At 35.5% G+C, this 17,990-nt stretch overlaps 1 protein-coding gene across 5 annotated transcripts in view; it reads left to right on the top strand.

Annotated features, from left to right (window-relative positions):
- Fap (fibroblast activation protein alpha) overlaps window positions 1–17,990 on the top strand; it is a 72,940-nt gene that overhangs the window by 33,329 nt on the left and 21,621 nt on the right. For all 5 annotated transcript variants that reach the window (XM_021265581.2, XM_087199518.1, XM_087199527.1 and 2 more), the window contains 6 exons: window positions 655–699; window positions 6,770–6,874; window positions 6,973–7,043; window positions 9,172–9,225; window positions 10,999–11,123; window positions 15,185–15,232. In XM_021265581.2, coding sequence (XP_021121240.1) covers window positions 655–699; window positions 6,770–6,874; window positions 6,973–7,043; window positions 9,172–9,225; window positions 10,999–11,123; window positions 15,185–15,232 — 448 coding nt within the window. The remainder of the gene's footprint in view (window positions 1–654; window positions 700–6,769; window positions 6,875–6,972; window positions 7,044–9,171; window positions 9,226–10,998; window positions 11,124–15,184; window positions 15,233–17,990) is intronic.

Genomic DNA, 17,990 nt, shown 5'->3' with positions numbered 1-17,990 from the left:
AGGTTAAATGACCTATCAATATTTTATTCATGTTAAAAGTCAGTCTCAAAATAAAGAGGTAAACGGAACTGGCAGTAGTGGTTATGTGCAATTATACTGGTGAGGTTTCTAATTAAAAATTTGTAGTCGGAGAAACTTCTAAATTTTTCTTCTGAAAAGGGTATTCAAATTGATTTGACTTTTATGGCTAAAAATAAACAATACAAAATGCCACAACTTATTCAAATCTTGTCTTGTTCTCTCTGAGGTACTGGCCTATCCATACAGGAGAAAATCCAAACCAGGTTCTTAAAATGTATTATCCCCATGGCTTTTATAGTAGTACACTTGTCATGGTTCTCCTTCTGCCTCACTGACTGTTCTTTACTTTGTAGCTCTTCTCCTGACATCTTTAGAAATCTCATTCTTCAAGTTAATATATTTGCAAAGTAGGCTAACTGTTATAGCAATAACTAATAATAACCAATAATCCAGCTCTTACATGATCCGTGCATGCACAGAAGCACTGTTTTAATCTTAAACTTGAGATTGAAATTAGGTGACTAGGAGTAGGACTCTGATCAGGCAGTTTAACTGGTTCCAAATATCTAGATTGTATTTAAGAAAAAAAGTAATCTACTGATGCTATGTTTGATGTGATCTTTTGTCTTTTAGACCCGAGAGCATGTAGAAGAAAGCAGAACTGGCTGGGCTGGTGGAGTATGATTTTTCTATCTTTTCCTTATATGTTAATGACATGTGACATATGCCCAGCTATCAAAGGGTTAATTATAGTGTATCCAAACTGGCACTACTTGTTTTTGTAAAAAAAAAAAAATCAAGATAAAAAAACACAAAGGTAGTGATTTACAAAGTGATTTTGTGCTAGATAATTTCAATGTCCATATTCTTGGAATGCTATTTAGAACAAATCATATTCGTTATGTCCCAACTTCAAGTTTTTCAACTGACTTCCTGATATCTTAAAGATCTTACTTCTTTAAATACATAAAACAAAGGCCAATTTTCAAAAGGTAACACAATCTCAGCCAGACCAGGGAAAATCATTTGAATTCAAGAAAAGTAAGTACATTATGAATCTTTCTACTTTAAAGGCAAGCTCTCACATATTAAATTTCATAAAAACTGAACTGAATTCCATACAGGTATATCCATACCAGTTTTTAAGTAACAACTTGTATCAAATTAAAAAAAAGTATATTGTTATGTTTTGTTATTGCTTTTACTTGGAAGTTTTGTATAGGTTTATATGAAGATTTTTAGTATAAAATCATATTTTAGGGAAATATCAGTTGTAACTTTATCTTACATAAACATAGGACACAGAATAACTGAATATGAAGTGGATGTTGCCACTTATCACAAACCCATGACTGAATTCAACCAGCATTTGAGTTCAGAGAAGGTAGCTTTTCAGAGATTTGGACACATTATGCAAAAAAGAAACTCTTAGGACTTCGTTTAATACATTAGTCCATGACATAAGAACAGTAAAAAATTCAAAAATCAATTCCAAGATGATAAGTCCCATAAAATTCAAACAAAGTGGCTAGAGAGAAGGTAAAAGTCTTCACATATTAATGTCTTTGTTGTACATTTTCTGTTCCAGTGTTTTTGGGTTTACATGCCACTCTGTTTATATACTTAGTCTTCAATGAAAGACATTCAGTTTTGTTAACTAGGGAATAGTTATTATTTTAAATGGAACTACATCCTGAAGTAACAAGCATAGGTATGTAATTCAAAAAAAAGTAAGAAAGTCTTATCTGAATTCACTTTTCCACTGTATTACATTATTACAGGGAAAATTAGCAATATTCAGCAAAAGAAAGATAGTCTATAAATTTTCTGCATTCTTGATCAATTGGGTTATTCCTAAGTCAGTGTTTGAAAATTTGAGGAAAGGGGAAAGTTAATCTACTAATTCACTCTAATTTCAAAGATTTCTAGAAAAGAATGAGGAGAAGGAAGTACTTGAAAATATTTGTGTTCTTCATGATGATAATGTAACTAGATTTTCTATAAAGTAATATTGGATGATGTGATTTTACAAAGAGATCAACAGTGGTACCAACAACCTTCTCAAAGAGATTACCTTGGACATCCTTGTACATTTATTCTGAAAATGCTGCAGTGCTTAAACCACACTCTGAAACATTTTAGAATCCATCCATTGAAAAGTTGTCCTTATAAGCATCTTGAGATGAACTGTCCCTTAAAATTTTTTAAATTCATATTGTACCAACCTTACTTTCTCAAACATGAGTTGGATAAATGAATGAATGAATACATGAATGGCCTTGTAAAGTTGTAGAATACTTTCTTTAAATACTCCCAATGGAGGAACATATGCATCATTTGGGAGATGAGGTCCCTTTATTAAGTCCTAAGGCATTCCCAATTAAATCTAGTGAATAAATGAGCTCTTTATATGGGACATGTGATTTTATGCCAGATCATTTTAGTTTCTGTAGTTTTAGAATTGTATTGGAAACAATGTATTTTTCTTATGTACTCATTTCAATCTCTTAAAATTTACCTGTCAGTTAACTTTCTAAATTCCAAAAGAGAAATTTTCAAAACTTTGTAGTACCAGCTTTCATACTTTTTCAAGGTTCCTGCTTTGCAAATTCTCCTGTTACCTTTGAAAAAAGAGCACAGCCATTCATAGTCATAACTATAAATTATGAACTAGGGACTGAATGAAATAACATGAAAAAGAAATATCTGTTCTTTACACGTTTTCTCAGATAATATTCATATATATGTGTGGTGGTGGGGGCTTGAACCCAGAGCCTCACACATGCTAGGCAAGTAGTCTACTATTGAGCTACATCCCCAGCTCTTGTTCAAATATTTATTGAATCTTTAGATAAAGCAGACAGGCTAGTGATGTTAGTAAACTTAAAAAGCAATTTCAGAGAACTGGTTCCTTTAGAATTTATCAGAAATATAAACTGAGAATTTTGGAAATTATCTATGACTTAAAGTAGGGCTGGGGGAACAGCTCAGTGGTAGAGCACCTGCCTAGCATGCATGAGGTCTTGGGTTCTAATTCCCACAAAAATAAACAAACAAATAAATAAATGGTGAAATTTTAAATGAGATTAAATGACTTGCTAAAAGAAACTGACTTGCTAGTTATAGGCACAGAGCTAGCAAGTAGCTTTCCTTTGAACTTACCACTTCTTTCCTCCAGCAATGACACATTCTTCGTCTTAATTGGGGTAAACAACCTAAGTTTTTCTTCAAGAAAAATACCATCAAATGTGTTCTAACTAAGTTTCCTTGTGCTTAAACCAAAAAAAGAAAGGAAGTTTTAATGAAAGAATTTAGTGTTTAATCCTTCCAGTTTGGATAACAAGCATTGAAAATATAATGCTTAAAATTGCCACACTCAAGATATTTTAAAATAACTTTTTAAAAATCCTATACTTTCTTTATACTGTTGACAAAAGCTCTTGGCTAAAAAAAAAAAAAAAATTCTGATTGATGTTTGGAAGCCTGAGCTTTCGACTAAATGTGAATTCAGTTTAGGCATCAACCCTATGTCATTTAACAGCTATGGCAAGATAGGATATGGTGATAAATAATCTTACTTTCCAAGTAAAATATTTTAAATGATTTTGCATTTCACCTGGAAATGAGCAGTTTATCAGGAAATCCAAGGACCAGTGTAGTAGAATTGTTAAAACTGAGGACAGCCTCACTGTGTGTGCTTATCTAAGGTCCAGGTGTGACACTGCAAGAAGCACTTAACTCAGAGTGCGTGATGGGCCCAGGTCTGGCAAGATGAGAGCGGAAATATTTCACACTCTCTTTACCTCATCCAAGTTACCTGATCATCAAAAGCAGCTGTCTTCCTTGTGCGTAATGAAAGATAATAGGCTTTGCTTAACAAGAGGATTCTTCCTGTTTGCATGATTCTAATATTTTAAAATATAATAATCTGCCTTGTTAATTTTTTACTTTCAATAAAAATGAAATTTTAAGTTTTAATTCAGAACAAAACTTTATTTAAAAATCCCTTAACTCACTAGAAATACTGTGAATAATTTGGTTTTTTTTTACTGTGTTACCTTAAAATGTTTTGTGACTCGGGTTCATTTTAATGATTAAAACAATGTAGAACAAATTCTTGTCTTTCACATTCAAGAGTAAGAGTAGGTAATTATATCATTTTGGGGCAAAACTTTATTCTGAAATGAAATGATTTTGTCAAAGACCTATAGTAAAAAAAATTCATCCACAAAATGCAAACAAGTTTCCTATTCTTGGGCCCTTGCTTCTTTATTTCACCAAAAAGCCTTAGTTTATTATCCAAAATCCTACCAAAGCTGATCTTATTAATGAAACCAATGGAGGACTAATATAAGGAGACAGCAGTTTCTCATTGTTCCATTTTTGTTAAAGATTTATTAAAAGATACACTTTAGACAAATTAAATTTAGTAGAATTTATTTGAGCAAGGGATAATTCATGAATTGGGCATCCCTCAGAATTGGAAGAGCTTCAAAGAACTCCACACAAGAATGCAAGCACTGAGCTGAACACAGGGCAAAGTAGAGAAATCACCTGATTAGCTATAGCTAGGAATCTGCCTTATTTGGGGATAATGTGATGAGTTTTCTGCTTGTATTTGGCTGTAACTCAACTGTTTATGACACTCTTAAATTAGGTTTTGGTGTTAGGTTGCACTGTATAAAACACAAAGTATGAAGACAACATTAGGTTCACGGTCTCCACTTAATTAAACAGCCAATGTGCTAAGATTTAGCCCACTGTGTTAGTTTCTTAGGGCTACTATAACAAGTTACACAAATATGTTGACTCAAAACCGCAAACATTCATTCTCTCATTTTTTTTTTGGTGGGGGGGGCAGTAGATGTTTGAAATCAAGGCATTGGCAGAGTCATGCCTTGCTGTCTCACTGAAGGCTCCAGGGATTAATTCTTCTATGTCTCTTCTACTTTCCGATGGCTCCTATTAATCTTTTGTGTTTTGCCTTGGTTTACAGCTGTATCATTCTAATTACTGCTTCTGTTTTCACATAGTCTCCTTACCTATGTCTCTTTGCATTCTATCTTTTATAACAACTTCAGGAATTGAATTTAAGGTCTCCATGAATCTAGTATGATCATATCTTCAACTCTTGATTACATCTACAAAGACCCTATTTCCAAACAAAATTTGATGTTTCAAGTGGAAATGAATTTGGGGATAATATTTAAATACATCACTACAGATGCATCAAATAAAGTGCATTTTAATGTCACATATTCACAATCTTTTAAGGGAAAAATGATCAATTCTATTAAATGGCATCAAGTATCAAATCACCTATGGTGACACAATTAAAGAAGCCTACTGTGACATCCTCTAAACTCATTCAAAAATGGACCTCAGACTAGATCTCAGCAGGGTTCAAATTTGTAACTAGAAGATACTTTTTTGTGTATGTTTGATTGATTGGTAGGTTTTGATGGTTGTTTTTGTTGCCTGGCTCAGAATATCTTGGTCTATAGTCAGGTAGAAGGACACCAACTAGAGAAACATGGTTCAAATTATCCATGGAAATAGCCACTATGCATGATGTACAGTAGCTCTTTCTTCATATAACTATTTTACAAATTCTAAAAAATGTTAACAAAAGTAAGACAAATTTTTTTAATGTGAGAAACATGATACTATTTTTGAAAATTTGGTGTGAGGACATTGGCAGACTTTCCATTATCTGTACTGTTTAGGATGTTGAGGTGTGCCTGTTCCAAGGCACACTGGAATGTCCGGCACTCCTTATGTCAGTGGTTCCCAACCTTTTTGGCACTAAGATCTAGTTTCATGGAAGACAATTTTTCCACAGAACAAAGCCATTCTTATTTTTTTTTGTTTATTTTTTTTTCAATAGTGTATATTTGTGATACATAATTACATTCCCCAGTGCTAGCATCACTACCTCAGCTCTACCTCAGATCATCAGACATTAGATTCTCATAAAGAACACAAAACCTAGATCCCTCACATGCATAGTTTACAAAAGGATGCCCCCTCCTATGAGAATCAAATGCTGGCACTGATCTGACAGGAGGTTGAGCTCAGGCAGTAATATGTGTGATAGAAGCATCTGTAAATATAGATGAAGCTTTGCTCTTTCTCCCACCACTCCTCTTACTGTGTGGCCCAATTCCTAATAGTTCACAGCTTGGGGATTAGGGACCCCCTGCCTTATATAATTATGTGGTCCCCATCACATATTAAGTAGAGGCAGTTGGGCTTCCTGTCTCAAAGTGTAAACTCCCCTCAAGGTATTTTAATTCTTAAAATGTCTTCATCAAATCATTGACATTAGGTGCTTGGCATTAGACAAATGAATTAAAAGTGCTATAAGCTCTAATAAAAGTCACACTTTGCTTAAATACCTCATTTTAAAGTTTGTGTTGATTAAATATCAGCACTTATTTGTAATTCTTTTAACTCTTTCAAAAGATAAGACCTTAGAACATAGAAAATTAATCAACTTTAGCATCACAAGCCCAAGTGCATGCAGTAACAACCAAGCACTACTGGAAAGTGCAAGTGCCTGTGAGAATCACTGGAATAGTTGCCATCTGAAAAGCTGGAATTTCAGATTTGAGTGATGGATGATAGGGGAGGTGAGGCAGTCTGACTCCTATAAACATGACCACACACTGCTTTTATAAAAAAATCTATGGTTTTAGCTATTAGGTTTGTCCCTTTTTTTAACATAACCTCTGTTAATTTCTTTCAGTTCTTTGTTTCAACACCAGTTTTTAGCTATGATAGCACTTCATACTACAAAATATTTAGCGACAAGGATGGCTACAAACATATTCACTATATCAAAGACACTGTGGTACGTTCCTTCTAAAATTTATCTCCTCAAAGATCATTCGTTTGAGGTTGCTCAAATAACGCTCGGCTTCACACAACATAATGTTTGTCTTTTTATAGGAAAATGCTATTCAAATTACAAGTGGCAAGTGGGAGGCCATAAATATACTCAGAGTAACACAGGATTCACTGTAAGTATTCCATGAAGCAAGATACACCATTCAGATTTTAATTAGTACCAACTGATGGACATACAAATGATACTGTACCATCTCTCTTAGTTCACTAAAGGAGCACTTTCATTACTCTATAGTTTATTTCAGACAGCTGTGTTTCATTAAGATTGCACAGACTTTAATAATTAGTTTATGTGAATTCCTTTTGGACCCTTTAATAGGTAGTTGTTTCTCTCCTGATGTTTAATAGGTAATTATGTGAAAATTATACAAATTTTAAAATAACAAATGGATTTAAAGGCAAACTATTCTTCAGCAAAATATGCAAGCTTCAAAATTCAGTGAAAGGTATCTGATAAACATGGAAAATCTTTTGTAATGATTCAGTATTGTTTGAGTTTAATATTATTATCTATAACAGTTATCAGTTATGGAAGAATTACTATGTACCAGGTACTGTAAAGTAGAAATGATTATCCCATTTTACAGATGAGAAAACTGATACTCTGAAATTTTAATTAACTTGGCCAATGGTCATTCAGTTAGTGGCAGACAAAGATTCAGACCTAAACCACATTAAATCTAAGACTCTTGTTTTTAACCTCAACAGGGGTCTTCTTTCTTTCAGTTCTTTCCTTTTCAATTCATCCTACATACTATCTAAATAAACTGTCTTGAAATAATCATTTAATGGTAAATCTTTCTAATCAGAAAGATAGGTTTCCTGTGTATCGCTTCAAATACAAATCCAGGGGTAGTCCCTTAGTGCTCACGATCTGCCAGTCGTTAGCAGGCATTTGAGGGGCAAAAGGGCAGGAACATTAGTCCGAGCTCACCGGACAGACACTATCAGAAACCTATTGTCAGTCTGTGAAATAATATAATGGTGGACAAGGAATTCAGACATTATATGAAGCAGCCATTAAAATCACTAGAGTAAGGGGAGTGACAAAATAAAAACAGTAGGAGACTAATTTCAGGCACAATGTATTTAAGAGGTAGAGAAAACTGGAGGCAAGAAGACCCAGCTACAGTCATAATGTTGGTGTGAGGCAATAGAGGCCTGAACTAAAATAATAGCAATGGAGTATGCAATTGGAGCACAAAACTGTGCCTCCTTCTGTATGTATCCATAGCACTTGGTACTGTGCCTGACACAGAGAAGTTCAATACGCATTTGATAAATGAATGAGATGAAGGGGTAGCTGGTTAAGGCAGATGGAGGCTGAACAGGACTGATGAATTACTAACTGTAAAGGGAAAAGACAGAGAACAGACTACTGCGGTGTCAGTGAGGAGAACAATCAGGGAAGGAAACATCACAGGAAAGCTGCAGGAAGCCGCTGGGGGAAGACACTAAGCAATTAATTTACAGGTTGTTGGAAATGATGTGGGAAAGGCAAGTGAATGATGATGGTGACTTTAGTAAAGACATAAACCAGAAATATGCTTAGAATGTAAATTTGGTACTAGGAATGAGTTGAATTCTGTTCATTCTTCTTGAAACTAGCAAGAAACTGAAAAAAAAATGTGAGTTACTTTGCTATATTCAGATAAACTCACAGAGGAATGAAAATCATGTCACTAAACTGAATTTCCCACTTCATAGCTATATTCAGACAGGTTAGAAAGCCACCTGGATACTTAGGTAGCAAAAGTGTTCTCTGGTGTTTTGTCTTGCATCTGGGTGAATTAGCAGGCCCTAAGGTATGTGGAATCCCAGTTTGGGGATTTGTGGCAAACTTATCTACTGTCAGGGCTTCTATAAAATAAATTCAAAATGTGTTTACAATCATAGACAAAAATAATACAATACACTGCTATTAATAAAGCCAACAAACTGCTATTTATCATGGAAAATAAATGTATAATATTAATTAGAATTCATATTTTATCTTACATGACTCATAATGAAACAGAATATATCTATGATAAAAAGACTATTCAGCACAATTTAACCTTTCTCAGATGCTTTGGAGGTCAGAGTAGAAACCCAAAATTCAGTTATGAGCAGCAATGGTTTGTGTACAATTAATAGTTTCATTAGATTAATGTTTGCCTGTATTGTTTACTGTATAACATTAGTCTCAATGCTATAATTACTTAATCATCAATACTAAATAATTTCTGAATATATTTTCAGGTTTTATTCTAGCAATGAATTTGAAGGTTACCCTGGGAGAAGAAATATCTACAGGTAATTCTGGCATTTACAAATACTGATACTTAAATAAAAATACAGCATCATCCTCAGGAGATGTGGAAAACCTTTACAGTGTGGAACATAATGAAAAGTAGGTTTTCTTGTGGGTGTGGTGCTTGAGATCTCTACTACTGAGCCACATTCTCAGCCTGTTTTGTTTTATTTTATTTTTGAAATGGGGTCTCACTAAACTGTCTGGGGCAGGACTTGATCTTGTGATCCTTCTGCCTCAGTCTCCTTTCATGCTGAAATTATTTTTGAATTAAAAGATAAAACATTCAGAGAATGCTGTATGCTATTATGTCAGCATATAAGCATAAGCTCCCAAAATGTTAGGTAACTCAACATGTTGAGTTGAAAAAAGTAGAAAACACTAATATTGATATAAATACTATTAGTGCTTCAGTAAAATCTAGTAGTCATTGAGGAGATTTATTTAACACATTAATTGAGTACCTGTTACATGCAGGGCACTGTTTTTATTTTCATAATAAAGTATGATTTTCTCTACTATAACTGATTTGGGCATAAGCCATCTTTAGTCCTATTTATATTAATATGTAAGTCAGTCCAGCTGTCCTTTTGGTGACTGGAATGATGCACTCAGTATTCCTTTGCGGATGTGGACATAGCAACAATATTTACCACATACTGGTATTCTACCATATGCCATGTACCTTTTCATCTGATTTACAGCTATAATTTTATTTAACTCCCACAGTACTATGAGATAGGTGATATTGTGGAAGTCAGGATCTGTACATGGGCATGCTGATCTGTTAGCTCCTTCATTTACCTTTCCAAAATCACAACAAAGCATGAACATGAAAACTAAACATAACAAAGGAAATATGAAATTTGTCCTCTGTTTCCTTCAGGATCATGCCCTTACCTTATTTGTCAGGAAGCAGCCTTCTCTGGAACCACTCAGCTTCTGCCATGCCCAAGGCAAGGCCAAGGGAAGCAGCAGAAAGAGCTCTTAAGTTGGTGCAAGTCAGTCTGACAGCCACAATGGGGTTTTGACCCTGGCACACCCTGGCATTACACTATCTGGCCTCAACCAAGGGGAATTCTAATTCTGAGGGGTTGTCAAAAGAACCAGGAATTTACCCATTAAAATTAGTCAGTACTATCAGAAACTAAGCAGGGGCCTCCTCTGGGGTGAGGGCGGGCCCACTCTGGAAGGTGCAAATTGGCTTGGGCTGGAATCTGAACTGGGAGCATTCCCAGACTGAGTGTCCCTGAGCCCAAATTTTCTGCCGAACAAAGGCCCAGGAGGCATATAAAACTGGCTTCTTGGTTCCCATTTGCTTATTATTAATTGGCCCTTTCAGCCGTAGAATAAAACCAGGGACTCTTTCTTGGTGATACTGCAAGATTTTTCATGGACATCTTGCTGTGTGGTAGAAAAAGAAAGATGGGAAGATGAAGCTTTCTGGATTTCCAGCCATTTTGCAAAGTGTGAGAGATTAATGGTTATAGGAAGTAACTACTTCACTCCCACTGGAAATGTTAGTTATTTCTCCCACTTCAGGAAAACCTCAGAGGGCTTCTCCCTCAAATTTTGTGCCTCTTCAGGCAAAAATGGATCAAAAATCAAGCTACATCAAAACACTGTGATTCCCCTTTACTTTAAATGATATTGGCAACAGAAAAATAGAGTGGGTTTGATGTCAATATGTAAATTAGTCACTTTACATGGAGTAGTACATTTTGATAAATACAATCTCAAAATTTCAGCTTAGTTTTATTTTCATTTCCCTCTAGAATTAGCATTGGAAGCTATCCTCCAAGCAAGAAGTGTGTTACTTGCCATCTAAGGAAAGAAAGGTGCCAATATTACACAGCAAGTTTCAGCTACTACGCCAAGTACTATGCACTCATCTGCTATGGTAGGTAACGGACCTAACACAAGCACTCCCATCCCCACTGTCATTGTAATCATTCTTGTCACCACCTCCCTGATCGGTTCTTAGCTACAAGTTACTAAGTACTTTTAATATGTAAGTCTTTTATCTAACACGTAAGGGGGAAAATGAAAGGAAAGCAGGGAGGTATTATTATCCTCCTCGCTTTTTTTTTTTTTTTTTTTTTTTTGCATTTGAGGAAACAGAGTAACTTGCCAAAGGTGTACACTGCTGATGAGCATCAGCTAGGATTGGGATAAGAGTCTGTTATCAGTCAATCTCATGCTTTTAACCAGCAAGTTCCACAGCAGCATGACGTTGCATGCAGATGCAATCTACCAGCTATCGACATCAGGAGCAATATCATAAAAAGAAGTGTTCTCTGATAAAATGGTTACTGGACTTTGGCCTCATTTGCCAAAGAAGTAGCAAACTCTTACAGCCAGTGGAAAGAACCATGGCTTACAGGTCTTGTCTCTGGGAGGCCTATCATTCTTTGAACCGGAGTTTCCGTAGGGATAGAAAATGAACATCTGTCACTCAGTACATCCTTTCAAAATCTGGAAAATATCTTTTTTTTGGTACTGGGGATAGAACTCAGGTCCTTGAGCTTGCAATGCAGGCAGCGGAACCACTAAGCTAAATCCCCAGCTATGGAAAATATCTTAAGTAATTCATTCAAACATAAGTAATAGGTAATAAAATATATGAAACATTTCCAAGTTGTTTAGGCCATGTGTACATTTCATGAATAATTTCTTTTTAAAGAATTCTAGTTTATACACAAAATTTTATCTTGAACAGGTGGCAAGCAATAAAACAGGTTAAACACTATAGATCAATGAAATTTATTGGGCTCTTATTAGTCATCATGGAGATTTGGAAAACTGAACTGGACAATCTCTAATTATTCTATCTCTATCTCCTCCTCCTAGTGGATCCCCAATTGGGGATGGGGTGGGGCATCTGGCAGGAAGTCCAAAATGCATGCCACCATCCTGTTTCTTTATCAACTCCCTCTGTTGGGGTGATCAACTTAGAGAACAAATGGAATCTTTGAGTATTTGAGATTCCTGCTCAGTTTCAGAAACGCTGTGTGCACTTCCTATAAAGAAGAAGAATGAAGGCCACCCTTGCCACCCTAGAACCTGATCCACAACTTGTTTGACTATGTGGACATGAATAAGCATTGTAACCCAAATGCTCCCTTCAAGATGGCACAAGATGTCAATTTGAAATAACACTTCCATAAAATGTTTGGTTAGTGGCATCTTTGAAATGTCAAGAGATTGTTGTTCGTGACCATATGTGCTGATTGTGGTTATGGCATTTAAAGGTATACATTAAATGTCCCTCTTAAGTTATATGCAACATTTTCAACCCAAACTCTGTATTTATGCAACATACATTGAAAGCTTACATGCCAGGCACATAGCATCACTGAACTGACCATACAGTCATCTGTTGCTCTCTCCTTCTCTCCTGAAAGACAGATGCTGCTTTATTTAATCTTTGTATCCATAAGGTCAAGAAGACTATCAAATACATAATAGACTTTTGATGTTTACAGAATAAACAGAAATGTTAGAAAATATTATAGGATTGCTACCTTTTCCAAAGTCTACCAGGAAACTTGTTCTGAGCTGATTTATTTGCTGATAAAAGCATCAATGATACGGTGATACTGTGCTAATATACATGCATTTATATTCTTACTAAACAATACTTTAACATTTAGGGAAAGCAATCTACCATGGTTTGTACCATTTTGCCTTTCTAATGTCTATTAGAGCGTAAGTATTGACTGAAGAGGTACAGAACCAAGACTAAGCTCTCATCAAAGTTGGTGGAAGAGTCGTTTCTAGAACTTGAATCGCCTGACTTTTCTACCACTCACTCTTCCTTGGCAGTATGGTAATTTCCCATTTAGCAAAAAATATACTGTGTGGGAAGCGTCACATCGTCTGGTGTTTTTGAAGCTCCAGTAAAATGAGTCACTGTACCATCATAGGAAAAACCTTGAAATTTTTCCCTTTAGGACCAAGAGTAAAGCCTCATTACGTAACTTCAAACTCTCCAAAGGGATGATAAGTCCCAGATAACAGGATTAAAGTAGGTGAATATATTCATATTGATGATGCTGAATGAAAAAAAGCAGTGCAAAATAGAAATTCTAGACAATTGTTACTTAGGCTTCTAGGACTATACCCTTGGTCTCCTGTGTCAAAAACAGTCAATCACTGGTTTGTCTCATATCTTAGGCAAAAAAAATAAATAAAAGAAAGTTTTCTTTACTGGAACTGAATACCCATGCACATCCCATAGGACAGATGCAGATTGATTAAAGTTTAAAAACTTAGATTCATGTCTCATTTCCTTACCCTTTGGGTCAAAATGTAGTATGCATGCTTGTCCTTTTTGATAACTTTGAAGAAAAGCTGACTCAAATGAAAATCTCTGCAATTACATTCTATATAACTTTCAGCTATCACACCAGCACTGCTGAGTTTTTAGAGAATCTAATAATACCCCTTATCTCCATTCCCAAGTTAGACTGACAGGTCAGGCAGGATTTTAAGATGTTAGCTTTATTATTTGTAAAGGCTAATTGAAAATGCAGCTGAGATGTGTGGCTTTAAAATATTGTTCCCCAGAAGTACAGTTACACAATTATAGGTAAAATCATATGGCTACAAGTTTCCCTCACAGGGCTTACCACTATTACACTTACAACTTCTGAAGACTAGATAAAAAACATGTTCAGTAGGTACAGAAAGATGCCAGGAGCATGACAGAAGGAAGTGTTCATACACGGGTCTTTTAGAAATGGTCAGAAAAGTATCCCTCCTCTGAACTGTGTGGAGCCAAGGGCTTTGCTCTAAAGATTTTCCCTCAATGCAGCAGGAGATGTTGGGGTGGAAGAGCATCTACCTCCAGCTTCCACTTGTGCTATGCTTTAACTCATTGACTTCCTGAGCAAACACATCCTTTAAAGGTGTTTTTCTAGGTATTATTTGATTCTATGTTTCAAGTGAGTGATAGAAAATTAATGTTTAATTATTTGCATTTAATGAAATGGCCAGTTTTTATATTACAGAAGCTAAATTTCATGTTGGAATATGTAGTAGGCATTGATATGCCGGCCCTTAGACCTTCCATCTTTACGAGTGATTGATTCATTTCTCCAGCTGCTGAGGGTGTTGGTTGCTGACAGCTTATAGCTGAGCTCCCCTCTGGAGATTGCTGTAGTCCCAAACCCTGTCCAGTGACCATGTTCCATGCTGCGGGATAAAAGCCTGCCCTGTTGCTCTACTGAGACAACGCTGGAGGCTATCTAGCTTCAGAGCTCCCTGAGGCTTGGCTGGGTCTCTGTGACAGTACTGAAGCTCACCTTCCTCCCCTGTCCAACCTTCCTCCTCTAGTGTCATAGGTTAGGGTGCCTCTTAATACCATCTCTACCTCCCCTCCATACACTTCTGGCCCACAAACATTCTTACATGTATTTCTAGGGAAACATAACTTACATAGCCTATATGAAAAGAAAATACATTTCATACCCATTTCTTTCTGCATGTGTTAATTACATGAAGAAGAGTTGGATTTTACTCACCAAAACTGACCATTGAAACAAAAAGCCAAATTGAAGATGCAACCTGGGTACTGGTGAAGGTTTTTTGATAATAAAGACATAGCTAAAACTGGCCCAATAGAGTGTGACATCTTCCCAGAAAGCCATTTGCCAGTGCAGCTTCTGAGGTCCCACTGTGTAATTAAATTTTAGCTATTCAGGGTCATTCTAGAGAAAGCACACAGGTAATGCATTCCATGAATCTGTTCTTTGACATGGGTCTGAGATCATGTGTTGTTGAAATATAAATTAAAAAGTGCTGTTTCTACTCTAGAAGAAAAAAGTCACTGCAGAATTAAAAGATGTACTGGAGCTTGACACTAATCAGAAATACTACCTGAAGTCCTTGTTGACTACAGTTATTTTGACTACAGTTATTTTGATACTAAACCATGTTTTATTCTCATCTTGCATGCAGGCCCAGGCCTCCCCATTTCCACCCTCCATGATGGCCACACCGACCAAGGTACTTTTTCTTCTCCTTCATGCTACTGTCTTGTCTAAAGGCATTCTCAGTTCTCTGTGATATTCCACTACAGAGAGCAGGACTGTTGCTCCACATACAAAAAGGAATGGTGATAGAATCATGTTATGATGCAGCTTTTTATTACACAGATTTGGATACCAGGTCAAACCTGATCATATGAAACTTAATGATGATTTGCAGTGAGAAGCTGACATAACACAAATGAGTTCTATCACAAGGATTAATTCTATCTTCTCCAACTGGCCTTATAAAAAGCACAGATTAGAAATGGAAAGAAATTTAGCATATTCACTCTCCTCAAAAAAGAATTCTTGTTTTTTGGGGACGCTTTTGTTTTTTGAATATTTTTTCCCTCTTGTTGTTTTGAAGCATCCCAAACCGGAGACAAATTCTAGATATGACTTCCGCAGTTCAGTTCAGTTCAGAGCAGAGGGTGACTATCATGCTAGCTTTTTTTGTTAACAGCTACATAACATTGCTACCACTTATGAAAGCCCTGAAATTTGGAAGCTCTTTCCATTTTCAACTGCTATCAGGGCGGTCCTCCTCCTTCCTGAATTTATGATATTGGTTCAAAATAGTTCACAGCTCAGAGATGACCATTTCTGCTCTAAATAGAGTACAGTTGCTCTGATATTCTTCCTGCTGGTTCTCCATTACCGTCTGATTTACTGTTAAACATTGTTAGAGGGTTGGAGTTATGGGAGAGGAGGGACAATAAGGAACAAGCAGATGACACTTCCTTCAGCACTCAGTCCTGCAATCGTCCCTGGGCAGCTTTGGTGACAAGTCGGGACATTGCTTTGGGATTAGTTTGGCTGTCAGCTCAATGGCTCAAGTGTAGGTGAAAATAAAGTCATAAGGAAAATAGTGTCAATTCATGATTTCTGGACAGGACAGTCATTGTAATATGGAACAGTGAACTTAGTTTCATTTTGAAGTTGTTTTAACCTTGTGTCTGATGATGAAATATTCTTAAAAATAGTGGGTTATATTTCTTAATTTGGCTCATTTCAACCTTCAGTGAGAAAATTTTAAAGCAATTTACTTTCAAGTCCTTATGTTTTTGTTTTAATTGAAATTACCATAGACATATAATTCTAATTTTATAATGACTAAAATAAAACCCAGCTTCCCTTTTCCTATAGCATGAATTTCTACATCATAGCCTTTTTTCTTAATATCCTTGTTATATTCCTGGCAAATACTAATCTCTATACTGCTTTTGAAGATTGATAATTTCACTCAGTGCTTACAAATGCTCATGTCACTCTTGTATACATCACATGTATTTTTTTCTTTTTTAAATAAAGTTTAATATTTAATTGAGACTAAAAATCACAAAAATAAGAAATTGAAGGAAACTTCCTTAACAAAACTACTAAATCAAAGCCTACAGCGAATTTTACAACAATAAAAATAGACTCATTTCTTTTATATTTAGAACCAAGATAAAGGTACCTTCTATGTCCACAAAGCTTCAGCATAGTGCAGTATAGCATTGTCCATACCTAATAAATCACAAAGATAACAAATCATGTAATGTATTACCTCAAACCATAATAGAATATAAGCTAGAAATCAATAACAGTAACATATCTGTAAAAATCCTAAAATATCTGGAGATGAAACAAAATACTTCGAAGTAACACATGGGTCAAAGAAGTAATCTTGAGGAAAATTAAGAAACACTTTGAACTAACAAAAGTTATTAGAGAGTAACCATGGTAAATATACTGTGTATCATGATCTTAAAAGAATATATTTTCATTTATTAATCTATCTCTCAGCTCATTTCCTAATAATTCTGTACTTTTTTGCATGAAACATTTTAATTATTAACAATGTATTTCGCACAGTATAACTTCGAACCATTTCTCTTTATTTCACAATATGTATTATTCTTTTTGATCTTTATTTGCACTTTCAGTTTCTCACACCGGAGCATCACATGTATTTTTATACTTTCTAATTCATGAATCAAAATTTAAGTTCTTTTAGAGCACCATTTCATAAACCTGCCTAATGATGAAATTCTTCTGATATGTTTATCCTTAACACAGAATCTGAAGTGTTCCCCAGAGATTCCGATTCAGTAAATCTTGGATTGTGCATGGAAATCTGTGCTTTGAATAAATGTCCAGCTGCTGTTTTAAAGTAGATTCTATGTCTTCTATTTATTTGTAACTTCTCTACCCACTTGTTATTGCAGTTTGTGCCAGCCATCTTTAAAATCAATAGACACTTATTGGCATTTATCAAATTAAACCAGACACTGTTCAGTACTAGATCTATAAAATGATAGAGGCTGGGTTAGACATATCCCTATCTTCCAAGAGATTAGAGAGCTGTGGGAAATGAAAATTTGTGAACAGACATTTACAAAAGAGTATGATAAAGTTCTAAGACAGGGAAAAGATAGAAACATGAGAGCACATAGAGCACCTCGTGTGGGTGTTCTTATTGTTGATGTAGTTAGAAAATGTTTCTTAATGATGGCTCCATGAAATCTGAGACTCATAAATATGAAAGAGGGATCGATACTGTTTGGATGGTTGGGGCTTGGTCAAGTGAATTAAAATTATGCATTTTTACTGAAAGAGTGGACTTACTGTGGACAGTAGGTCTTTGAGAAGATGAATGAATTTTGTTTCGAATGTTGAGTTCAAGGTACTGATGGTATATCCAAGGGGAACTGTCCTGCAGCAGCGACACAATTTTAGGTGTGGATGTCAAA

The sequence above is a fragment of the Heterocephalus glaber genome, unplaced genomic scaffold, assembly GCF_053883595.1.
Source record: "Heterocephalus glaber isolate CG9 unplaced genomic scaffold, H.glaber_assembly_v1.0 deba00000347, whole genome shotgun sequence".
NCBI lineage: Eukaryota > Metazoa > Chordata > Mammalia > Rodentia > Bathyergidae > Heterocephalus > Heterocephalus glaber.
The sequence above is the reverse complement of the archived record's forward strand: the minus strand, read 5'-3'. Positions and strand labels throughout refer to the sequence as shown.